Source organism: Cetorhinus maximus, chromosome 15 (genome assembly GCF_964194155.1).
Source record: "Cetorhinus maximus chromosome 15, sCetMax3.hap1.1, whole genome shotgun sequence".
Taxonomy (NCBI): Eukaryota; Metazoa; Chordata; class Chondrichthyes; order Lamniformes; family Cetorhinidae; genus Cetorhinus; species Cetorhinus maximus.
In genome coordinates this window covers 103,115,581-103,142,730 of record NC_135893.1, presented here as the reverse complement: position 1 = coordinate 103,142,730, position 27,150 = coordinate 103,115,581, and the positions used below count along the sequence as shown (strand labels likewise).

The following is a 27,150-nucleotide window of genomic DNA, read 5'->3' as shown; positions in this document are numbered from 1 at the left end:
TCCCTTTAACCACTGATTGTACCTCCTCTTAAATGTTGACGTGATCGCTTCTTCAAACACTACCTTGGGTATTGTGCTGTACCGTCTCTCATTCCTCTGCATAAACATATTTCTCCTTCTGTGTGCCTTAAATCTGCAAATCTAATGTTACATCTACATCCCCTTGTTCTCAGAAAATGTCGCAAAATCTCAGCAGGTCTAACGGCATCCGTGGAGAAAAAAAATGAGAGTTAACATTTCGAGTCCGTATGAGTTCTCTTCTTTACCCCCTTGTCCTCAACTGCTTAATCACTGGAAACTGTTTTCACCCCTATCCCACTCCTTCATAATTTGAAACGTCTATCAAATTTCCCATAATCTCCCCTGTTATAATAAGAAAGCCCATTTTTTCATGTCTTGCTTCATATTTGTATTTCCTCATGTGAGCTGCACACCCACTTTCTTGCCTCAACAACCTTCCTATGCCATGTAGCCCAAACCTGGACACAGTAAGCCAACTGCAATCTTGAATGTTTTTCATATATCCCCCATTACATATGGATTTTTATATTTTATACCTTTTGCCATGAAATTTAGCATTCATTTGATTTTTCTAATGGTCTTGGATATTGAGCTGATCTATGAGCCTACTGCTCCTCATGTTGTCAAGTTTCCCATTCAAAGTAGAATTATTACCTTTTTTTTAACCAAAATGCACTACCTCCCATTCCCTGACATTGAGTTCCATCTGCTCCCTGTTGCCAATTTTATCCTCTTCCTATTATTCCCTTGCAGTGTTTTGATGCTCATAATTATTTACTCGGGCTCCTATTTCAGAACTTTCTGCAATACCGCTCCCTCCAGTTATATATGCAAATCATTGATGTATATCGTGAACAGAAGCAATCCAGGAATAGACACCACTACTCATTCAGGTGCTCGGAGAATCTACCTTTAACCCCCTTCTCTCAGTTTCCTCCTTCTAAATAGTTCTTATTCAAATTTGCTACCTTCCTTCTAATTCAGTGTCTCTCAAGCTTTCCCAGTAGTCTCTTGTGTGAGACTTTGTCAAAGGCTTTCTGAAATTCCACATATACCACATTTGCTGCATTTCCTCCATAATAATTTCATGTCTAATTAAAGATTCACATTTTACCCTGCCAAAAATGTTAAGCTAACTGGCCTGTAATAAGCTAATTCTGTCTCTATTTTTGAAAATGGATTAATTGACTGCACCCCAGTCTTGTGTGGCACACACCAAATCTAGTACAATGAAAAACACTTTCTTCATATCCTCTGCTATTATCCCACCATGTTTTTTGTGTGAAATATGTATATTTTTAATATTTTGTTTTGGACCTTAGAAATTTTACTAAGGATAAAAAAGGGTAAATGAGAAAGTATTCCATAAAGAGTGCATTGAAAAAGAGAAACAGTTGCACAGTAAGTTCTATGTTGTCTGCTACTAAAACACATTTTTTGTTAATTTTTATAATTTTCATGAATATCTTTTTATTGTTTCTATTTATATTTGTGGCAACATAATACAACATTCCCTCTGCTCCTCTGGCTGCAAGGATTCTGTGTAAAATTAATTTGGACAAGTGCCATCCAATTGGTGGTTGGTATAAATGAACAACATAAAAGTGATTGTGATATTATTCAGATGGAGCACGAAGATATTAAATGTGCATAATTAAAAAAAAAAATCAAGCTGACGCCATGAGACTGACGCATGTCAGTATATAGTGGAGAGATTTGCTCTGCACCTGGAATGTGGGAGATGTGGCCCGGAAATGCTTGATGGTGATACTCAGTGGTGGAAAGGGAAAACTTACTTCGTTCTCTCGTACTGATTGCTCTCATTTTGATGAGCATAATTCAGTAAAATGTTTTTGTTGTTTCCTTTTTGAAGTTCTGTTTTGACACCTGGGCGTTGAAAGGATTTATTCCAGCAGTACACAGCAGCCTGTCTGTTCTCTTGCAAGTGTCATGAAGAGTAATTAAGTTATAACTGCGCATTATAACAGCAGTCATTATCATATCTTAACTTTATTTACATATTACTAACAAATGGACACTTTGTATGCAGTATTTATGTACCTGACAAATGAAGTGTTTAATAGCTAGATAAGTGGCAAAATTGAACTGCATTACATTATAGTATTCTACAACAATCAATATGGTCGTAGGATTCTCCAAACGACTATCTGGAGCAAAAATGTGGCACACTCTGTGCTAATATGGTTTATGCACTGCTTCAATTGGAAGACAGAAATATGATGAAATAATGTGCCCTGAATAATTATGACTGCAGAATATCCCTTTGTGACCTTGGAATGAATTGAGTTATTTTCAAAGCCTAGGCTTTAATGGTTAATATATTTTTTGCCAGTAAATATAATGCATAATGTATTTGGGTTATTGTTGCTGTTTCTGGGGAGGAAGGGCTCCTGACCTTCATATCATGCAGTCAACAACTCTTATCTTTCTGGGCAGAAGAACACTCAAGGGCCGAAGCTTTGTACAATTTTTGTTGCAAATCCAACTGAATTCAATTATCTTTGACCTTATTTTGTGCTGTCATCACAATTTTGTATTTGTACTTTTAATATAAAAGCAGATGTAAATCAGAATGCCAAGAGATTTGTGAGATCACAGAGCAGTGGGATGGGCCATGACAAGTCAGGCTGAAAATCCATATTTTTTAACCTGGAGATAAGAGGTGTTGAAAATAATCTTTAATCTGGCAGGAATCCAGTAAGTGTCTAAGTATGCTACTCCAGGTATAAAAAAGTTAGCAAACTGTTTGACTGTGGGGCAAACTCAAAATAGAGAGAGATGGCCACCACTGGGAGCTCACAGACATGTACTTGCAGATGTGGTTGCCTCTTAAGGATTAAGACCAGAAACCTTGGTTGATTATTCAGTCTCTAACCCAGCGGTGTTAACTGGAGTAATACTCCTGGTACTCGGGTTTGAATCCCACCATGGTAGATTGTGAAATTTGAAATCATTAAAAGTCTGATTATGACCATAAAACCAATGCCAATTGTTGTAAAAACCCATCTGGTTCACTAACGTCCTTTAGGGAAGGAAATCTGCCATCGTTACCTGGTCTGGCCTACATGTGACTCCAGACTCACAACAATGTGGTTGACGTAAAATGCCCTCAGAAAAATGGATGGGGAATAAATGCTGGCCTAGCCAGCGATGCCCACAGCCCATGAACAAATTAAAAAAAAAATTGTGCCATGTTTGTCTGCAGGGCAACAGTGAGTACACATGAGAAGTAATCCATTTGTAAAACACTGAGAGACATTTTAAGTTGCTGCATTAGTGTAAGTTCATTCTTCCTTCCTCGTAGGTAGTTGTTATGATATGGCAGATGGTGTGTGCCAAGCGGATAAAATCCACAAGGGAAAGTTGATTGCGCTATTGCAACCATTTTGCAATTTGTATTTATTTCAAGATGCGTGCCCTGAATTCAGAAGTAATAAGTCCACCAAAACTTTGGAGATTTAAAAAAAAACTAAAATTAAAATATTTATTAACAAAAAGATTTCGAGCAACTCCATAGGTCTACAAATCATTACTATAATAACTCCTAAAATCCCTAATTAACCTGGCTCCCAGTTACACCCCCTTTAAGGCAACGGTCCAAAATAGATTTTAAACAGATCCAGCAAGTTAACACAATACCTGGACAGTATAATTCAGAATGGCTTTCTCCAGCTTTGGTTTCAGTAGGCAGCAGGCACATGCACAAATACTGGAGGCTTCACACACTTCTGTTAGGTCTTACAATGCCTTCCTCTGACACACAGCCTCATTCTCCTTTACATATGTTTCACCCTTTTTAACATCTAAATTTCATTGTGCCCATAGGTCTTTGGAACTTTTACCTTTCGCATAATATGCCTTTTTAAATTCGTTCACAGGATGTGGGCTTCGTTGGCTGGGCCAGCATTTATTGCTCATCCCTAGTTGCCCTTGAGAAGGTGGTGGTGAGCTGCCTTCCAGTGGCAAGAAATAGCATGCTTTGGATTATGGTCAAGGTATGTAAAAGTGCTTCTTTGAAGCATGTTTCAGACTTAGGCCTGGATTTTCGCCACGATGGAGAGCCTGTCTGCCGTGGCGAAAATGGCAGAGAAGGTCCAAATCTGGAAGTCCAGCCCCTGTACAGGGCACCTACCATTTTTGCAGGGTTGGGAATGGGCCTGGATTGGGATTTGCACATGCACATTTTGCGGAAGCAGCTGCCCATAGAAATCAGCTGCCTCCAGACGTGTGATTTTGGTGTGAGAGGTGTCTGAAACCTGATGTGCATAGATTAGACCTGGTAGGAGCAGGTCTGAACTTTGTGGATTTGTTTGGATAACCAGAGTACCCTTATGGAGAGCTAAGATCCCCCTTTGGATATGGTCCCGGGACACCTTTGGGGGAAGTCAGGTGTCCTTTGGGATTGTTGAAAGTAGGCATGAATGTGACTAAAAAGTGCATTAACTAATTGGAACTGTGAAGCTCATTGGAATTGTCAACAATATTGTCAAAAGTGTCATGATGCACTGTCTCCACGAACTGTCAAACTGTTGAGGCATGTAACACTCCTGCCCTTAACTCTTTGAAAAAGAAATGTTTAAAAACTATGATTGCTTGTTATTTCACCCTGACTGCATACATAAGCCTTTGGGCAACCATTACTGGATTCATGCCTAATGACTAATTTCACAACGTCCATTATCACAATCGGGTGCCTGCCATTTCACAGTTTGACAGCTGCAAGTGTTTCTGGACTCTTTGAAGTGGGACTACGAATTCCGATGCTTGCCCTTATAAGGGATTATGCAATTGAATGAAACTGTTTGTTGTTATGAGGGATAATGTATATGTGGTAAATGGGTTTATGAATGAGTGTGTTTTTTAAAAATAAAATCTGCAATCGACACGTTTATAGAACTTCATTTTATCTTACCTCTGCATGGGTCCTGAGGTCTGCCCCTGGTGGATACTGGGTGATTTGGCATGTGTAAAGTATAAAGGCAAAGGGTGGTGGCTGGGGGGACATAGGTTAGCATGGAGGGTATGAGTGGCAATGGGTTTGGGCAGAGGCGCATAGGTTGGCATGGGGGGGCAGGTGGGGGGCATCAGATGGCATGGGTTGGCATGGATGGGGCATGGGGAGTGTTGGGGTGCTGTGAGGGCTGAGGGCTGGAGGACTATTATGTTTTATTGTTTTTTTAAAAATTTGATGCACTGTGGGTGTAGGCCTTCCTACCAGCTCTTCTCCACGCTCGTTCTGGACTCCCAGGGTACCACGCCACCTTGGAACGAAAATCCGACCTTCCGGGCCACTTTCTCCCAGGTCAAGTTTGTGGAGCCGGAAAATGTCCTGACTTTGCGCTCCCAACATGACATCAAAAGTCTATGCCTCACTATATGGCATAAAAGGTTGCATTTTCTAGCTGTTGTTATTTCCTGGACTGTAATGCCAAACTAATGCTAAAATTATTACAAACAGTATTACTATAGCCACAAAAATCCAAGGAAATTGTGTCTTTAATCAGTGACAACTCTTGTTGCAATATCATCAAACCCGCAAAACTATGACTGCATCCCTGAAAATCTGGTTATGGAAACTCTTGTTCAAAACAGTGGCAATTGTGAATTGCCTGGGTTTGTGCTAGCTTTCTCGTCACGTGGAGAAGCACTTAAATAAAGGGCTGTGGGCTCAAATGATTGCAACGATTACTTCCAGGCATAGGAAGGAGTGTCAACTCATTTGTCCCTTCATACAACTGCCTGTTGTAATAAGTAAGAATGACCAGTGAGAGCAATTACTTGTAGCCGATGTCAGTGAGTAATCTAATCATGCACAGCTTGCTTCGAATATTTTAGATATTCACAAAATATGCTTAAATATTTTTTTAACATTTACCATAGATCGTGACCTATAAGTCTGCTTTTGAAACCTCAAAATCCTTCCAAAACCAGGGGTTGATTTTTTTATCAAGTATAAAATGTGAACCGTTGGTGTTGGTGTAAGTGGTTGCCATTTTGAAATGTGAAAAAAAAATCACACCAGTAAATCAAATTAAATCAATGTGTCACGTTTTATTGAATGAATTAATTCTACAAGGATACCTTTAACCACAAGCAAAACATTTTAAAAACCATCATATTCATTGTCTTTGGCATCTGGTGCAAAGTGTCTATCGAATTCATTATGAGTCACTTCAGCTACGGCATCAATATAAGGATCCCACTATAGATCAGATTTAGTGCTTTTGGTTCCGGGATCGTGACTCCATCCATTGAATTAGACATTCTGCATTTTTTGAATGACCTGTTGACAGCTTGTTCACAAATAGCATCCCACAATTTGATGGTGAAACAACTCAAAATATCAAGCAGGCAGCATGCGTATTTCCACTCTTTGAGAAGGTTTTTTTTCTCCCATCAACCATCCAGCTATTCCATTGGGCACGAACATGATCCTTGAATGGCTTGTTGAGGCACACATCCAAAAGTTGAACCAAGGACGTTAGGCCCCCAGTATAGCGGCAATGTGGATGTTATTTCTTGGCAAGAGCCGCTTGATATCATCAGTTGTATGGGATCTGAACATGTCCCACACTAATAAGCTATTTTCTTTGTGAATGTGATTATTGATCGTTCTTTGTGATTATCGATTCATAACTTTGCTCCGTCCTCAATCATCCAATCATTGCTATGGATGCGCTCAAAAATCCCTGCAGGGAACTTGATTTTTGGCATGGTTTTATGTTTCAAGCTTACCATACGCTTTAATTTACTTCCAGCTGGTGCCACTGTGAATCTTGCCTTCTCCTGTCCTGTGATTTTCACTAGAACTGTTTTCGAACCTTTCTATCCCACAGTTCAGTTGCTGGCCATATTCAAATTCATGGGCATTTCATCCATGTTGCCAATGTGACATAATGGGTACTCATGCTTTTGCCGCTGTGATGATGAGTCGCTGGAAACTGGTAATTTTGGCATTGAGGGCTTTTGGCAGTCTCTGAGCGAACTTGACCTTCTGCCGCAACATTAGACATTTTCGTTCCACAAAGCAGATACACCAATTAGTTGTTGCTCAGAAGTCTTTGCTAGACTCAGGGTTTGAATTGACCCTGTTAAGTACATGTGTAGGCTTGCATTTTTGGTGATAATGTAGCCATTCTGTTTTCAAGGGTCCATTCCAATACATGCTTCTTCAGATCAGGTCAGTGGGTGGTCCCTGTTCTCATGGTGCATTTGGCCGTGGGCATCTTTTTCCGGGCAGATTCACCCTCCTTCCAATCTCCCACCAGTTTTTCACTAACACTATATTCCCTTGCTGCAGCACAGTTATTTGACTAGTTAGCAAATGTTACAAATTTTAGTTCGAAACTAGCTTCATACTTCATACTTCTTGCTGGAGGAACCATTTCTGTTCATCGTTTACTATGTGCAGTCTACTCTGTGTGGGTGTGTCTTAAACTCCAGCGCATCTTCTTGGCTACGTGGCCCGTATCGCCTGCTTAATCCCATGTGCCAGCATATAAAGTGAATAAAACATGCATTTCTGTGATGAAAAATTAAGGCTCACTCTTAATGCGAGCGTCGCATTTCTTAGCAGAAAAGGTCAGTCGATATGGCCTAGACATGATTTTTGGCTCCACAAAATGGGGTCGTCTTATATGCCAGGTGGACTTATACGCCACAACCTACGGTTGTTTGAAACAGGTCATCACAGTTTATGTGAGGAGACAATCGCAAATTGGATATCAAATTATCACTTAACTGTGAGCATCTTAAATTGGATAACTTTTTAAAGCGATGGTGGCATCATCATTGAGTAAACTAACACTTCAGACCTTCCTGATTTGCCACGGTCCCAACTCTGATCTGGAAACATAGGATGGGGGAAGTGGCATAGTTTTTACCTGCATTGCCTGGCTGATAATCTGGGGCAGCAGATTGCCTGCGCATTGCAAAAGCCACCTGATTTTCATCCCTTTTAAGTTATTATGGGTACGATAGTGTAGCGTTTATGTTATTGAACTATGGTCACACCATGGAAGACTGAGAATTTGAATTAATTTGAAAGTGTCAAAAAAGATAAGGCTGGTGTGGGGAAAAGTGACCCGTGAAGCTGTTGGATTGTTGCAAACGTGCAACTTGTTCACTAATGTCGTTTAGGGAAGGATACCTGCTGTCATTACTATTTCTGGCCTGTTTGTGATTCTAATCGCATATCAGTAAGGATGATTTTTTTGTTGCCTCTGACGTAGCCTGGCAAGCCAGTTAGTTGGGGACAGACAGTAAAAGCCGACTTTGGCAGTAATGCCGACATCTGCGAATGAAGTTTTAAAAGAACCCCAAGGAATAACTTTTAAGTGGTTTGGATCACGTCTACATTCAAAGTAGATGGGGAAGTTTAATCCATGACAGCAGGCACTGCTGGTAGATAGGATCAACTTAATACACAAAACCAAACACTTACCAGTATTAGCTGCTGATAGAAACCGGTTGTTAGAAATGAAAATTATCCCTGTGGAAATCGCTGCTGAATGGGATATAATTATAGGAAAGGATAAGAAGCTGTCTGTGTTTACCATCAATGGAGCACAGTCTCCAAGTGGCTGCTTTGGTTGTCAGGTTTGACATAGTGGTGGCATTCTGTTTTCTAAGTCAGATGGTTGTGGTTTCAACCCCCTGCAGGGACTTCGCATGAGCTAGTTTCACACTGCAGTGAAGTACCCAAGGGAATGCAGCACAGACAAAGGTGCTACTTCTGGATGAGATGGTAGCCCGAAGCCTTGTATGCCCTTTCAGATGGAGGTAAAAGACCCCACACCACATATGAGATTTGGTGACTTCTTCTAGTGTCCTGGCCAGCATTTATCCCTCAACCAACAGCTAAAGCAGATAATCTGGTCACTTATTTCATTGCTGTTGGTGACACATTTCAGTGCAAAGATTGGTTGCTGTGTTTCCTGAATTACAATGGTGCCTGCACTTCAAAGCACTTCTTTGAATGTGTTGAGTTAGCAAAAGGGCGCTGTTTAAATGCAAGTTTTTCTTGACTGGCTGAATCAGATGTCAGTGTGCAAGGAACGTTCAAGGAGTAATGAGACCTGAATAATTTCACAAATCTCTTGTTACCTGGAAGGAAAGCTCATCAGTGGTTTGCATATTGTCAATGGGAGGGTAGGCACTGGAGGAATTATTCAAATTATTTAAACAAACATTTCTTGACCTTTGGCAGGGATGCAATTATTCGACATGCAATCTTAGCTAAAGCAATCAATTGAAGGATCACCATCTCAAATTTGTATATCCCATGGTAATAGAGTTCAAAAGCTCGTTGCAACCATGTAGACTCCTCATGTAGGGTCTGAAGGCTTACCGACACAAAATTACAGTGCGGTCGGTATACTGGGTAGAAGAGAATTTAATTCAAAAATAAGCAGAAACTGCATATTCAATGATACATTGGTCTTTCTAAATGATAGTATAATTCTTGACAGATGAAATATAGATGAACTGCACATGACACATTGACAACCTAGGAGACTGAGTAAAAATTAAATGCTTTAAAGGCAAGACTACCTGATATAAACAACAGGGGTGATGAAAAATTAGGAAATGTGTGATAAGTCAAAAAGTATGAGTAAAACACCATCAGAATGAGATGGCCCCACTAGAGTCATCTGCCACTTGTTTGTCCTGCTTTCTACCCTTAAGGTCACCATTAGCACATTCCTTAGATAATATCACCACCGTCAACACCCCTTTGTCGTTTTGTCTATGACATCTTTGGCAATCTCTTCTTTGGCTCCACCTATCACTGGCCCTCTATCCAGCTCTATCTGTCCCAACCCCCTCTACCAGCTTATATTTCACCACATTTCTATATTTCTTTAGTTCTGATGAAGAGTCATTTGGACTCAAAACGTTAACTGCATCCCTCTCCACAGATGCAGTCAGACCTGCTGAGTTTTTCCAGCTATTTTTGTTTTTGTTTCAGATTTCCAGCATCCGCAGTATTTTGCTTTTATCAGAGTGCGAATTGTTAGCCAAATGAGAGTTTTGTACACAAATTTACATTGCATAAGGAATAAAGCAAGCCAATTTGAAGTACCAAATTGTAACCAAAAAACAGAGTCCTGGCTACAAGCTGGGCACGACTGTGACCTAAATGTTCCAGGCTATCAGGCCTTTAGAAAGGTCAGGGGAATTGAGAAAAGAGGCTGAGTAATGTTGATGAAAATCACGATAGGTAAAAGAAGGATTTTGTTGTTGACTGTACCTAGATATAAGGATGATGTCTACTCGGGCCTTGAGTTTCTGCCAAGGGTCTTCACATGGCTGAACAGACCGATTCTTGATCGGTAGGTAGATCCTTGGTCACATAGGGCAGGACATCCCACAAGGTATTCGGATCAGGAGTGTGAGATATGCTCCCTTTTCTTCTCTGCCATTGTTCTGCTCCATCATTAAGGTGTTGGGACTCAACGTGATGCAGCTTGATGGATAAGTCGTCACCACTTTGAACAATTGATAGTAAACTCTTCCCAGTCATTAAGGCCAATACTGGTGCCCTTCAAGGAGAGCTTCACCATGTCTTTGAAGCGTTTTCTTTGTCCCCCCCTGGAAAGTTGGCCATTTGAGAGTTGAGCACTTTGTGTTGTCTTTCTAATGTTAACATGCTGTTGTTGTGTTTAAGCGACACTAGACACTGAGACAAAAACAAAAGTAGCTGGAAAAGCTCAGCAGGTCTGACAGCATCTGTGGAGAGGAAGACAGAGTTAACGTTTCAAGTCCGTATGACTCTTCATCAGAACTCTGACACTAGACACTGAGACGGCGGAGGTCTGAACAAGACGACGGCTTTATTACAAGTGTGCACTCGGGACACAGCTCATGGAGAGACTGCCTCCCTGATCGTAGTTCGTTTCACACATTTAGACACTAATCAATCATGTCGGTTACTTGGGTGTTCTGATTATCATATGGCTACAAGCTATGTAGAACTATTGCAGTACTTTGCACTTCTTTGTGAAACTAGACGAGTCTCCGGTTGAGGCATTTTACAGTGGTCATGTTTCTTTGTGTTTTAAAACAGGTTTCCACTCAATCTGTTTACAGCAATAATTTCATTTTAAAGTTAAACGAGTTTCTGCTTTACATATATTACAGTGGCCACGTCCTCTTTGTGTGATTTGAAGGAGGTCTCAGTTAAGTATGTCTCTACCCCTTTTGATGCCTACAGCCGTGTGTCACCCCCTTTTCTATATAGTTGGCTAATAATTTCAATATCTATATCTTCCTTCACATGCTGTTTAAATGCTCATCGTTATTCTTCTGGGAATAATTGTTCTGTACCTGTGTGGGTCAAATGAGCGGTGTGGGATGCAACTGTTGTTTAAATATTCAGCCCTGTAATTATTGCTGAGTAAATTAGTTGAGCTTGAAAAATAATTGTGTCATGGGAGATGTTAAGATATTAAATTAATTTCTGAGTGATACAGTGCTGATAATTCACCAAGGACTGTGACTTGAGTTGGCCATGCTCAAGGAACGTGTATAAATTTCACATCTGACTTCAGTACCATGTTGTGTTCATACAAGCTGATTTTTTTTCCATTTTTAATTGTTTTGGCTGATTTTGCACACCAGCAAGGGTATGGCACCTTTATTAACTTTTGAATGTTCCAAAGCACTTCACAGCTAATGGAGTGTAGTCATTGTTTTAAGGAAGGAAAACATGCTTGCCAGTTTGTGCACAACAAGGCCCCACAAGCAGCAACGCGCTAATGACCAAATAATTTGTTTTAATGGTTTTGATTGAGCAATAAATGTTGGCCAGGACACCAGGGGAAACCCCTGCTCTCCCGAGAATAGTGCAATAGAATCTTTCAAGTCCACATGAGGGAGCAGGTGTAACCCCAATTTAATTCTGATCTGAAAGACAGTACCTGTAACACTGCAACAGTCCCTCAGTACTGAGAAGTAATTGTGATGAGATTGTAACCGGGGCTATCTTTTGATCTTTGTGGGTGCCTTCATTAGGGTGGATGTGGTGAAAAGGAACGGAGCATAATGATGAGGACTTGAATGTGCCTGATACGCCCGACCTGTTTTAATTTCAAAGTAAAACTTCAGGGAGGGCAAGAGCAGTAGAGAATTTGTTTCCCTGTTTGGCAAGTTGAGTTTAATGCAGTGCACCTATTTTTGATGGCTTTTCATCTATGCAGGGTGTCATGTATGATTTTCTTTCAATTGTGCAACTAGGAGACTAAGATCAGTTGGACTCAGAAAGCGACATGCCATTGAAATTATTCTTTTCTTTTACTTGCTTTATAAAAACAAAATATTGGATGCTCAGAATTTGAGTTGAAAGCAGAAAATGCTGATATACTCAGCATCTGTGGAGAGAGAAAGTGTTTTAAGTCTATATTCTTTCATTGGAAAGTAAAATTTTGAGATTTAAGAATTTTAAGATTGTAAGGAGACGGAATGGGAGGAAAGAACAGAAGGGGAAGGTCCGTTATAGAGTGAAAGGCGGGAGATATTAAAAGGCAAAAAGGGTTTAATAATGGGCCAAATAAAGAAATAAAATACGTATCCAGAGGTGTAAATGGGATAGTAGAATCTTGACATGGGAACAGCAACACCTTCAATTTCCACTCTGAGTCACACAACATCCTGACTTGGAACTATATTGCCATTCCTTCACAGTAGCTGGGTCAAATTCTTGGAACTCCCTTCCTAACTGCACTGTGGACATTACCTGCACCACATGGACTGCAGCGGTTTAGGAAGGCAGCTCACCACCATCTTCTCAAGGGAAATTAGGGATGGGCAATAAATGCTGGCCTAGTCAGCAACTCCCACATCACCAGAACAAGTAAAAACAAATAGCAGCTGTCTGAGAAAATGGGAGTGGTGGTTATGACCTAAAATGATTGAACTCAATATTGAGTCTGGAAAGCTGTAAAGTGCCTATTCAAAAAGTGAGGCGCTGTTGCTCAAGCTTACATTGGGCTTCACTGGAACATTGTAGGAGGTTGAGGATTGAGAGGTTGGAATGGAATGTAGAATTAAATTAACAGCTGACTGGAAGTCCAGGGCCATGCTTACAGACTGAATGAAGGCGTTCTGCAAAGCGATCAGCCAATCAACATTCGGTCTCCCCAGTTTAGAGGGGACTGCATCGTAGCAGTGAACATGGTGCGCTATAATGAAAAAAATATGAGTAAATCATTGTCCCACCTGGAATGAGTGTCTCAGGCACTGGACAATGGAAAGTGAGGAGTTAAAAGGGCAGATGTTGCATCTAAAAGGAGGGTAGCAAGGGTTTAGGGAGGGAAGTCTAGGGATGGAATTTAATGTCTTGTTCTGACTGGTATGGGAGGAGTGTGCGCTGATCAAGGGTGGGCTGAGGCTCTTAAGTGAGCCTTAAGGGCTTCAACTGGCCTCCAGGCGGGTAGGCTGCTCTGCAGGCCGTACCAGTAATTTAAATGTTCAATTTTCTCACCAAAATGGCCAATTGTGTACCTAAACCTCTAAAACTCAGAATGATTAATTTATTTTTAAAACAAAACTTCATTTAACGAGTTGTAAGTACCAGTTAACACACATTTGTAATCGGGAAGTATAACTATCGATCTCTTCCTAAAGAATTCCTCCAGCACACACACACACACACATACACAGACAAACAAAGGACAAACAGAGTCTCTCTGCGGAGATGGGCTTTGGAGGATGGGCATTATAAAATAAAGGATAAAGTCCACAGGGTCTTGAAGCTGTCGACCTGGAACACACTCTCATGTGAAGATAGGTTGCTGGTCCCAGTGGATGCCTGGAAGTTCCCACTTCTGGTCTCGGCTTTGCAGGTCCAAATGCAGACCAGTTACACTCGGAGGAGGGTTCTCTGGCTACAGGTTGATAGCTAAACACAATTTTAGGCAAGGTAGAGAAAGGGAGCCAGGCAAGGTAGCTGCCTTTCCTCTGCTTGTTCTCCATTAAAACTGCCTTCAAAACCATCAGGTTCACAACTTGAGTTTTTTTCTCTCTCTCCCATGTGACTACATTTTTTGTCTCCCAGCTTCATTAACTAAAGTGCTTTGCAGTCTAACACAAACAAACAACTCCTTCTCAGGTATCCTATAGGTCAGGTGATTTCTTGGAAGAGGCCTGCTTGTTGACAGTTCCAAGGTGAACTTATGACCTTTTTAAAAAATAAAATGCCAGGTTAGCATCCGGATGACCAGATCATGCCAGGTCCATTTTATAGAAGAAAACTTCAGTCTACAGCAATACGATTCTAACAGTCTCTTACCACAGCAGCCCCCCCAGTGCCGCCCCCCCACCCGCCGTCCTCCCCAAAGTGGATCTGGGGGGTTGCTGTGTGATTGGGTGGGCTGGTGCAGGATGAAGATTGCACCTCCCTCTGATGAAGTCCAGGGCAGGAAGGCTTGAGGACAACCTACCCCCTGGAGGCCAGTTGAGACCTTTAAGGGTCACTTAAGAGCCTCAACCTACCCTTAATCAGTACTGGGTGGGAGACCATGCCACGTAGGCCTATTGCCAGGAAAACCATGGGGCTATGCCTAGGAATGTTATGGGGAATCCCCCCATGTTCGAAACTCTGTACATGATGGAAGCACCCACTGACAGGAATGAAGGGACCTAGAGTAAGACCCACCCCCCTTGCCTTTTAAATTAACCCTACACACCTCACCTTTCTGGGACCTCCCTGTCAGGCCCTGGTGAGCCTGCCCCACTCATCTTTATTCTGGGGCACCAGCATCGATCCCTGGTGTAGGCTGCACTGCAGTATTGGCAGTGGCAGCTGCTTCCAGTGGTACTCCCATTACTGGAGAATTCCCAGGATTTCCCTCTCAGAAGTCGGGAAGCCTGATGGTAGGCATGTTGGCGCTCGATTGGGATTAAATCCCATCATCTCCTGGAAATGACAGCAGCAGGGTTGCCACGGTTTTTGAGCCAGTGGATGGGCCCTCACTGCAGCCATTAAATCCTGCTCAAGGACCTTGGCAGCTGATGACACAGCTGCCAGTGGTGGAGTGACTAACATCAGGGATGCTTAAGAGGCCAGAATTAGAGGAGCAGAGATATCTCAGGGTTTTGCAGCTTGAGGAGATCACTGAGGTAGGGAGGGGGTGAGGCCATGGAGGGATTTGAAAACAAGAGTGAGAATTTTTGATTCAAGGCAGTGCTTACCCGGAAGCCACTGTAGGTCAGCGAGCACAGAGGTGTTGGTCGTACCGGACTTGGTGCGAGTAGGTCACGGGCAGCAGAGTTTTGAATGATCTCAAGTTGACAGCCATGATGTGCCAGTATGTTTCTATAATTTCATTTATGCTCAGTATTAAATGTAGATTTATTTTCAATTTCATTCGAGAAATGTACATCAGTTGTGCAGGACCATTTTGTTAATTCAATAATCAAATATGTTAAAACTATTTTAGTAAAATATACTTTTAAAATAACAGTCTTGCAGTACATAAATGCTGAGTATATTGCAAATATACTGGTTAAGTCATCAAGTCCTATTGTGCTACTGTGTAATTGTTTTTCATTTAAATTCATGTTATTTTGATAAACTAACAGACTTCTCTGGTGCCTGCAGGGAAAACGAAGTGTTAAAGGTGCAGTTGAAGAAGTATGTAGGAGCTGTCCAAATGTTAAAGCGAGAAGGAGGACAAGTGAATGATGGTAAGGACGTAGCACCAGCCTTTAGAGAGGTGGTGTATTAAATTAACTTATGAATTGAAATAGTGAGGACCAGGGGTACAGTTGGCTTAGATTTTGCAGTAGTAATGCTGACAACACCGTTTGTTGTTGTTGCCTCTCTGGAACCAACAGCGACTTCTGGCATTCGAACATGCACAGTTAAATATGGAAATGCAATAGTTGCTGCCAGTGATTTCCTGCTCCTCCACTGTTGAAGACTGTGCAGGCTGCAACCAATTGGAAATTATTAAACTGACAAAGAACTTCCCCTTTTATGCTGTAATATTGCTTTTGAAACCCCAGAAAAAGATACAGCTCGATAATGTGGTATAACTGGCTTATTAACGGTGTACCAAGTCAAAACGACTGCTGAGGAACATCTCCGGCCCTTGAAAACTAATTTTATGTATTGTGCAATATCAGATTCTTCTGTAATAGAACAAAAAATGCTGGAAGTACTCAGGTCAGGCAGCATCTATGGGTAGAAACAGAGTTAACATTTCAGGTCGAGGTGACATTTCATCAGAACTGATTCTGAATCTGAATGTTAACTCTGTTTCTCGCCACAGATGTTGCCTGACCTGTTGAGCGTTTCCAGCATTTTTTTGTTTTTATTTCAGATTTCCAACATCGACAGTATTTTGTTTTTGTATGAGCCTCTGATTAAAAATGGCAAGATTTTCAATGTAGTAATTTTTCTAAGTTTACGGTATTAGGGATTTTAATTTGCATACCCCAGTTATTTATTTCGCTGCCTGTAAAATTTAATGTCAAGCATAATCGGTGCATTTTACTTCTCGGTTTGCTGTCTGTGAGAATATTTCGCTGTGATTGGCTGCTTTCCCTGTTTCATGACGTACATTACTTTTGGGATGTTAATTGTATAGTAATTGAGTGTTTAATTGTATTCAGTCAGTGGGCATTAACTGGGAATTCACATGTGTTTCCGTATATAGGAGTAGACAGAAACTGTTCAGTTTGGAGGTGCATGTTTGTAATGTGTGTGCCTGTAATTAAAACCTTATTAGTGTGTAAAGATTAGTCTTCACTTCTATCCTTCACCATCTGGTTATCTAGAGTTTTTTTTATTTGTTCATGGGATGTGGGCGTTGCTGGCCAAGCCAGCATTTATTGTCCATCCCCTAATTGCACTTGAGAAGGTGGTGGTGAACTGCCGCCTTGAATCGCTGCACTTCATGTGGTGTAGGTACACCCATAGTGCTGTTAGGGAGGGAGTTCCAGGATTTTGACCCAGCGACAGTGAAGGAACAGCGATATATTTCCAAGTCAGGATGGCGAGTGGCTTGGATGGGAACTTCCAGTTGGTGGTGTTCCCATGTGGCTGCTGCTCTTGTCCTTCTAGACAGCAGTGATTGTGAGTTTGGAAGCTGCTGTCTGAGGAGGCTTGGTGAGTTCCTGCAGTGCATTTTGCACATGGTGGACACTGCTGCTACTGAGTGTCAGTGGTGGATGGAGTGTGTTTGTGGATAGGGTGCCAATCAAGCGGGCTGCTTTTTCCTGGAAGGTGTTAAGCTTCTTGGGTGTTCCTGGAGCTGCACTCATCCAGGCAAGTGGAAAGTATTTCATCACACTCCTGACTTGTGCCTTGTAGATGGTGGACAGGCTTTAGGAAATCAGGAGGTGAGTTACTCGCCGCAGGATTCCTAGCCTGTGACCTGCCCTTGTAGCTACAGTATTTATATGGCTGGTCCAGTACAGTTCCTGGTCAGTGGTAACCCCCAGGATGTTGATAGCGGGGGATTCAGCAATGGTAATGTCAATGAATGTAAAGGGGCGATGGTTAGAAGACTGGATGCCTGGAGAACTCCATGACTTGGTGTCAGGTTCAAACTGATGACAGGAAAGGTGAAACCCACACCATAGAGATTCTCGAACTCTTTGAGATCGGCGGTGAGGGGATGTTGCTTCGCTGCTGGCCACAAAAACCTGGCCAGTATAATTTGTCAGGATTTTGCTTCAAGAGTAAAAGTGTAATTTCTCTCATATTGAGATCTTGAAAAGTAATTTGGTAACACCCACCCGCTTTTCTACCTCATTTTCCTTCTTTAAGACACTACTTAAAACCTACGACTTTGAACAACTTTTGATATCTGACCTAATATCTCCCTATGTGGCTAGGTGTCATATTTTGTTCTATAATACTCCTCTGCGCCATGGGATGTTCTATTACATTAAAAGCATTATATCAATATGTTATTGTTTTAATTGAATGTATATAGTCAATCATGAACACTAGTATAGAGAATACAGAATAATTTCTATATGGAGTAGAGAGGGGTAATCTTCAAGTGGTCTTTTCTGTCTGGATGATGATTAAGGGCCCAAAACTTCTGACATTTTAACTGCAGATCACGTGATGAGCCAATCATGTACTTGAACTGCATTTTAACATTTTCCTCATAAAATATTTTGCCTTAAAAGTATTCCTTGATATGTTTATGGGTGGTAACTTGGTAAATTTTGATTAAGACAGCTCAAAATGGGTTTACCACAAAAAAGACATTTTAAATTGCACTGTCAATTCACCACCTGTGAATAACCCCGTTTTACATAACTGAAGATAACTTGTAAAAAATATAGAAAACTATTCTGTGGTTAGGTTGGGGTACACCAGTGGATCTTTCAGTGAATTTAAATAAAAATCACTCAAAATCTTTAAAAATGTATCTGCACAGCACGCGCAACTCCTGGTAACTAAGAGATTTGGCTCCCCTTTATAAACTGCATAAAATTAAACCCGCAGTGTGTGACTCTCGATCTAATGCCTCCTGATATCCTTCTTTCAGCTGTGTGATGTGATGTTGCTGTACTGTAATTGTCACATTCCTCCCTGTCATGCCCTCTGGCATCCTTAATCATAGTCAAATTTATGATTAGCCCCTGCGCCCAAAAGTTCCAGCTTAACTTTTGGAGTCTCATCGAAGGTGTGAAAATAAGTGCAATTTTAAAAACTCTGTGGTGATTAATTCACCCTGAGACATGACCAGTTTGATAGGTGGGGTCTGCTTCCAGCATGGTACTTTCAAAACTGGTGCAAAAGATTGTGGTAACTCTATTTATGCTGAATGGAAATTACGCTTAAAATCTTGTGATCTTTTGCACCGGCTACAATGATATTGGGGGATTTGCGCCAAGTAAAGCAGTGCAATTGAGCAGAAGCCTCTGGCTATAGTGTAATATTGACCACGGTGGTGTAACAAGCTGTTCATTTTATTCACTAAAATGAAAGCAAACTAATGCGGATGCTGGAAATCTGAAATAAAAACAGGAAATGCTGAAAAAACTCAGCAGGTCTGTTAGCATCTGTGGAGAGAGAAACAGTCATCTGAAGAAGAGTCATATTGGACTTGAAATGTTAACACTGTTTCTCTCTCCACAGATGCTGCCAGACCTCCTGAGTTTGCCCAGTGTTTCCTGTTTTTATTCATTTTATTCATATGCTTTGCATATTTTAGGTTTCACTTCTGCAAAATTATGATGCAAAGATAAAGAGGTCATCGGGTTTTAAATTTTATTTGCTCAAAATAAAAGATTGGTGCAACTGTGAATTAGGAGATTGAATCTGCCTAAATGTTAGGTGAATAGAACCCGAAGGAATGGAATAGGAATAATGCTGATGCATCACAATAGAGTTAATGAGACTGAAGGACTGAATCCAGAAAGGACAGAACCCTCTGGAGTCTGGAAGAACTGGGGCTGGATAGTGACAAACAGTTAGGTTGTTTGATAGTTGAGAGACATCCACCGAAGCCTTCACAACAATTTTGGTGTCTTTAATACCTCTACTGTTTTAATTATTCATTTCTATTTTCAATGAATTTTAATTGAGTTACTTGTGATACACGATGCTCAGCTAGCCAAAATATTAATTAAGATTTTAATTTCCTGGATCCCTTCCATTTCTGAAATAAGCATTCTATGGTGACATCTATACAGCTCCCACTAAGGAAATAACGCTAAATGCCATCTCTGTAACACATCCTTGTGATACAACATTTCTTGTTGGCAAAAATGATTGGCTTTGTAATATTTCAGAATGCAAGGAAAGCAGCAATGTTTTTTCCTTTTTTTCTTAAAAAAAAAGAGGAAACTTCAACCCCTAAGTTATTTGCAATGCTTTTCCATTTCTGCAAGTTTAAAATCTCTGTGCAATTGAGCTTTTTAGTTAAATTCTCCTGTAATTGAATAAGCCTGGCTTCAGCTATTATTGTGATGCTATATCTACTGTTTAATCTTTTAGAGTACTTTTCTTATAACAAAGTTTTACCCTTTAAAACAGCGATTTCTAAGAAAAAAAATCTTGCCTTGTTTGTTAGTAGTTTGTGGCAGCAGCGGATAGTATTATTGATGCATTATCACCATTAACGTTGCTTTGCATGTTAATAATGTGGTGTACACTTCATTTAGGTCACTTGTCATAGCAGCATTGCCATTTGTGCCTTTAAAATGTTTGTTCCAGGTCTTTTTATTGTATTCTATCAAACTCAGCCTGCTGTAATGATTTCTGAAGCAATTTTGTTCCAGAGTGAAGTAATTCTAGCAGACTTAAATGATTAGGATTTGACATATAGTTAATGCTAAAAGGATGCAGAGATGGTGGTTCATTCATCTTAAATGTCTAAATATTAATGATCAAAATCATGTTGTTGGTGTAAGTGTTTATTTAGTACAGCAATTTACTGTCATTTATTGTAACTGAAATGTCAGCATCCAAAATATCCTAACTGTACTTCTTCAAAACCTTGGACACACACAAATCTTAAACATTTGAAAGGCACAAAAAGCAATAATAAATCAACCATTGCAAAATCATTGCTAAGATTGTATGATTTGAAATGTTTCAGTGCTTGTAAATGCAGAAAAATACAGCCCATTGAAGAACTAGAATGTGTATATTGTCTTGGATTTTGACATACTCAGTGTTTCCTGTGGGTTTTATGGATTATTTATCAAATCATCTTTAAGGTAACGCTTTTTGTTGAGACATTTATAACCAATATTATTTCATAAGGAGCGGGACTGATGACTTTGTAGATTAGGGTTGTCAGTGTGATGACCCTCTCCTATCTAAATCTCTGTGATTTAGTAATTAAAAATCACTTTCTGCCATGTATTGTAGAATCAGTTTTAATTCTCATGTTATTATTTATCAGATGTTGTTAACTGGTGTGGAGTAGTTACTCAGAAGTGTTATCACGCCAATGATAAAAGGTAATTTGCTCCATGGATATGATTGTAATTTCACTGCCCCAGGATATATTGATGCAATGTGAAAATCAACAATGCTTTTTCAGATGTGTGAAATAATAGCTGATGTTTGGCACCAGTATGTGGTGTTAAAGAATTTATTTTAAGTGCTGGCTGAGGCCTGTCCATTGAATAAGTGATGAATTCGAGTTCTGTCATTTTGCACCAAAGGCCATTTTAACTTGGTGCTGATGAAATCTAAGCTCACTAACTGCATAAGAGGGCTGCCATAACTAATAATCCTCTAGAAGACCATTTCTTTGTTTTGTTTGTTTTAGCAGTCCCAAAGAATTTTAAGTCCCAACCAACAGTAAAAAATATAGATTAAAAGCTTATTGAGGTGGGAAATGGGGTGAACTGTTTGTTTCATTTCTGAGGAAGCTCTTCATTGCTCACTTGTGAAAACATAACAGTAGCACACAGATACTGGTAGTACCTCTTGTATTACTGGTATATTTGGTACATCATAAGTATCTTAAATAAGATGTTCACCATTATAGTGTTAAAGCTTTATGCTTATATAAAAGTACACTATTTCATTGTATTAGGCAGTGAAATAAAACCAATATAGTTTCACTTCCAGTGATGAGGTACAGCAGTATTTCAGTTCATATCAAATTATGCTTTTAAGTCAGGTTAGCCTGCCAACTATTACTGACATCCAACACAGGCAAAAAAAAACTCAGCTGAATAAAACTTTTCTGTATGAACTCCACTTATGTGTGCTACATAAGTTAATGCATGCTCGGTTGTGCTAAAAAGCAGTAATGTATTGTGATTAAGATGTTATGCTTTGGTCTTGCAATGCCATTTGCACCTCTCACCATGTTATTGTTACAATATAGCAACGTACAAACACATATACTTTTATTCCTATTCTATCTTTTAGCACCCATCTTAAATCCCCACTTCTTTGACCAAGCTTTTGCTTAGCTCCCCTCGGAACTCTTTCTTTGGCTTGGTGTTCATTTTCTTTTCTGTTTGCGACTCTGGTGTTGCTCGGGCCATTTTTCTACACTCTGAACGTTCCTTACATTCAAGTTGCATTTAATTTAATAATTAACTTTATTAAAACATGATTAGGCGGAAATCCACCTGGATCCATTTTCGGTCAGTTTGTGCCCCAATTGGGAGGCTTGAGAATTTTTTAAAAAATTCATTCACGGGATGTGCTGGGCCAGCATTTATTGCCCATCCCTAGTTGCCCTTGAGAAGGTGGTGGTGAGCTGCCTTCTTGAACCATTGCAATCCATCTGGTGTAGGTACACCCACAGTGCTGTTAGAAGGGGAGTTCCAGGATTTTGACCCAGCGACAGTGAAGGAACAGCGATATATTTCCAAGTCAGGATGGTGAGTGACGTGGAGGGGAATTTCCAGGTGGTGGTGTTCCCATGTATCTGCTGTCCTTGTCCTTCTAGATAGCAGTGGTTGTGGGTTTGGAAGGTGCTATCTAAGGAGCCTTGGTGAATTCCTGCAGTGCATCTTGTAGATGGTACACACTGCTGCTACTGTGGAGGGAGTGAATGTTTGTGGATGTGGTGCCAATCAAGCAGGCTGCTTTATCATGGACAGTGTCAAGCTTCTTGAGTGTTGTGGGAGGTGCACTGATACAGGCAAGTGGGGAGTATTCCATCACACTCCTGACTTGTGCCTTGTAAATGGTGGACAGGCTTTGGGGAGTCTGGAGGTGAGTTACTCTTGGCAGGATTCCTAGCCTCTGACCTGCTCTTGTAACCACAGTATTTAAATGGCTAGTCCAGTTCAGTTTCTGGTCAATGGTAACCCCCAGAATGTTGATAGTGGGGGATTCAGTGATGGTAATGCCATTGAACGTCAAGGGGCGATGGTTAGATTCTCTCTTCTTGGAGATTGTAATTTTCTGGCACTTGTGTGGCGCAAATGTCACTTGCCGCTTATCAGCCCAAGCCTGGATATTGTCCAGGTCTTGCTGCATTTGATCATGGACTGCTTCAGTATACGAGGAGTCGTGAATGGTGCTGAGCATTGTACAGTCATCAGTGACTGTCCCCATTTCTGACCTTATGATGGAGGAAAGGTTATTGATGAAGCAGCCGAAGATGGTTGGGCCAAGGACACTATCCTGAGGAAATGCTACAGTGATGTTCTGGAGCTGAAATGACTGACCTCCAACAATCACAGCCATCTTCCTTTGTGTGAGGTATGACTCCAACTAGCAGAGAGCTTTTCCCCTGATTCCCATTGACTCCAGTTTTGCTAGGGCTCCCTAATGCCACACTCAGTCAAATACGACCTTGATGTCAAGGGCAGTCACTTTCACCTCACCTTGGGAGTCCAGCTCTTTTGTTCATGTTTGAGCTGGATGGCCAGAAATTGGGCCCAGGGCCTCGTAAAATAGGTTATTATGAGCTGCCAGTGCTTTTAGCACCTTCACAGGCCTATTCACTTCAAAGAACATCAAGCTATTTGGTTAGCCAGCAGCAGCTTGAAGGTAAAGGTCACAATGACTATGGATTAGAGGCAATAGTCTTACTTCTCTTGGTCCACACCAAAATTTTAAAAAATCAACTTTTTCAAAAGATTTGCCTTTAATTGGTAGCTGCTGAAGTGCCTTATAAAGTTTCATCATAATTTCCTGGCTTTTATACCCAATATCTTTATTTATGAAGGTAAATGTAGAATATTGATTTATAAAATTGAATATATCCCATGTGCTTTGCTAACTACTGTCTCAACAGGTCCTGCCATCTTCAAGGGTCTGTGCACATAAATCCCAAGGTGTCTCTGACCCAGCACAATCTTTAGAACTTTGCCATTAAGTTTGTATTGCCTCTCCCTGTCCCTTCGACCAACATGCATCACCTCACACTTCTCTGTATTAAATGTTCAATGTATCACTTTCTCAAGGGCAATTAGGGATGGGCAATAAATGCTGGGTTTGCCAGCGATGCCCACATCCCAAGAATGAATTTTTTAAAAATCTGCCACTTGTCTGTCCATTATGCTAGTTTTTCTATGTCCTGTTGCAGTCAGTTTGTACCACGCTCACTGTTTACTACACCTCCAAGTTTAGTACCTTTGGCAAATTTTGAATCTTTTTCTCTGTTTTCCACATCTGAGTCATTTATATAAATAAAAAAAAGTAGCAGTTCTAGCACTGATCTGTGGGAATGCCACAGCCTACCATCCTTCACTGTGAAAAAACACCACTTACCATGATTTGCTATTCTCTGCCCTTCAGCCAACTTTTTATCCCAGCAGATATTGACCCTCCTGCTCCATGAGCCTCGATTTTGTTAACCAGACTTTCATGTGGTACTTTGTCAAACACTTTCTTAAAATCCACATAGATAACATCCATTGCATTCCCTTCAAGAACCTTCTCAGTTACTTAATCAAAAAAAATCAATTTGATTAGTCAAGAATGATCTGCCATTTACGAACCATGCTGGCTCTCATTAATTAAGTCAAACCTCTCCAAGTGCCTGTTAATTGTTTACCTGATGATTGTCTCTAAAACTGTATCCATCCAGTGACAGTGAAGGAATGGTGTTATAGTTCCAAGTCAGGATGGTGTGTGTCTTGGAGGGACACTTGCAGGTGGTGTTATAGCCATGCATGTAGAAAATACTCTCTGAAGTTAAGTGCTATAATAATGGTAAAAGCAAAATACTGCGGATGCCGGCAATCTGAAATAAAAACAGAAAATGCTGGAAAAACTCAGCAGGTCTGGCATATCTGTGGAGAGACGGGTCTGTATGATTCTTCTTCAGAGCTCTTCAAGCTGTGAAGAAGAGTCATATTCACTTGAAACGTTACCTCTGTTTCTCTCTCCACAGATGCTGCCAGACCTGCTGAGCTTTTCTAGCGTTTTCTGTTGTTATAATAATTGTATTTTATTCGAGATACGCGTTCGCAGTCCGAAGGCTGAATTGCAGTGTAACTTTCAACTTCATATATAGACTAAACAATCAGGCTAAAAACATGCAAACATGTAACAATCATGTAGTAACCAAAATAGACAAACAAATTCATCAGGCAACAGGGAAGTGGTGGATGGGATATTAAAGAAAGGGCAATGTTTAAATTAAAATTATATTAGAATTACAAATCTGTACACCTTTCCTACATTACACTGAATTACATATAAATTTAATCATTTAAGTACTTCATTGAAGACTCAAACCATGTAGGGAATAGGGCTACATTGGTACCTTTGCATCTTCTTGTTTGTAGGGTTTCGAGCTTTATGACATGAAGGGCGTCTGTTGTATGGCTGGTAGTCAGGGCCTAAGATCAATCTCAACGTGTGCTACTGTATTCTTTTGACCTGGGCGATTTGTGTGTGTGCAAGATCAGGGTGCCATAGAAGTACAGCATATTTGGCCAAGAGACTGATGTAGCCAGTATAGCTCAACAACAGGTCATGGACAGGGGGTCTGAAATGGTTGAGGGATTTGAGAATGAATATCTGTTTGTTTTTTTTAATCATTCTGTCCACTTGGGCATCCCATTTCAAGTCAGTTTAAATGTGGATGACTAGGATTTTAAAGGCTTTTACCCCTGTCAGGGTGTAATTGCCTAACTTGACGTCAAGGGACATGTGCTCATGTCTACCGAAGCCGACCTGGGTGGCGTTACATTTACTTTAATTGCAGACTGTTTTCCCCACATCATTCATTGAGGACGTCAAGAGTTTCCTGAACCTCACTGACTGCACCCCGTAGCCTAGATGCCACAGCTTTTATGTGGTCCACCTATTTCCAGTTTTTGAGACCAGAAGAGGAGAGAGCATAATTAATAAGGGTTAGGAAAAGAATTGGCCTACTGCCGAGTGCCCTGAGCCACACCTGTTAATTTGCGGATAGACAGCTCTGATATTTGACATACGGTCAGAGTGTGGCCATTGAGGAAGCCAACAATCCATTGGACAAGAATCTCATGTACGTTTAACTTTATCAACTTCTTAACCACAACTGTATGATCAACCCTCTCAAATGCCTTAGAAAAAAATCTTCCGATTAAGCACTTTACAGTCTTCTGGACTTAATATTGAGTTCAACAACTTCAGATCATGAACTGTCTCCTCCATCCTCACCCCATTTTTGATCCCTTTTTTTTTCAATATTTATTTTTTAATTTTTATATATATATTTTTCCCACCTATTTCAGCAATTATTTTAAAAATTTATTTCCATTCATTGTTTTATCCCCATCTTTTAGCCCATTTTGACCTTTTTTCCCCACACAGTCCCCTCCCCCCACCCCACCCCACCCCCACTGGGGCCATCTGTCACTTGCTCATCCTGCTTTCCATTCTTAATGTTACCATTAGCACCTCCTTTAGCCAGTATCACCACCATCAACACCCCTTCGACCTTTTGTTTAAGACATCTTTTGCAACCTCTCCTTTGCCTCCACTGGCCTTCTATCCAGCTTCACCTGTCCCACCCCCTTTAAACAGTATATATTTCACCACATTTCTACTTCTCTTTAGTTCTGAAGAAGAGTCATACGGACTCAAAACATTAACTCTGTCTTTCTTTCCACAGACGCTGTCAGACCTGCTGAGTTTTTCCAGCAATTTTTGTTTTTGTTTCAGATTTCCAGCATCCGCAGTATTTTGCTTTTACCTTTGAAAAAAAAGTTGTAAAAATGGTTGAAGTATTCTAAGGTTCTTAAATACAACAGCTCATAATTTATAGCTTTTAATTTTTATGCAGAAAAATGATCAAACTGGCACTTGAGAGGCTTTCAGTCAGCCTAGAATGTTTTATGCCATTGGTATGGTAACGATGGCTTATAAAAAGTAAATGAGTGACAGACTTACTGGATTGTCAAAAACGCAGACTTCAATTATTTTTCAATCCCAGTTGTGTACCCAAAAAGAAATGAGGTTGCGAACTGAAGCAAAATCCATTTTTAAAACCTCTAGTATATCTTAATATTGCTTCAGAAATTTGCTGGCGCATAGGCTATGTACTAAAATATTTATCTATAATATTAAAAGCGTTAAATCTAGTGCGGGTTTCCTATTTCACATTTACTTATGTGTCACAACTTGGGATCATGCGAGTGTATTACTTTGAACTGTAAGAGGGAGGCTTACTATTGTATTTACTCTTGGTTCTCTCGACACTAGCGTTGGAAGCTTCT

General features: G+C 40.5%; 1 protein-coding gene across 2 annotated transcripts in view; it reads left to right on the top strand.

The window, feature by feature from the left end:
* snx29 (sorting nexin 29) overlaps window positions 1–27,150 on the top strand; it is a 504,385-nt gene that overhangs the window by 138,795 nt on the left and 338,440 nt on the right. For both annotated transcript variants that reach the window (XM_078559132.1, XM_078559133.1), the window contains exon 14: window positions 15,644–15,729. In XM_078559132.1, coding sequence (XP_078415258.1) covers window positions 15,644–15,729 — 86 coding nt within the window. The remainder of the gene's footprint in view (window positions 1–15,643; window positions 15,730–27,150) is intronic.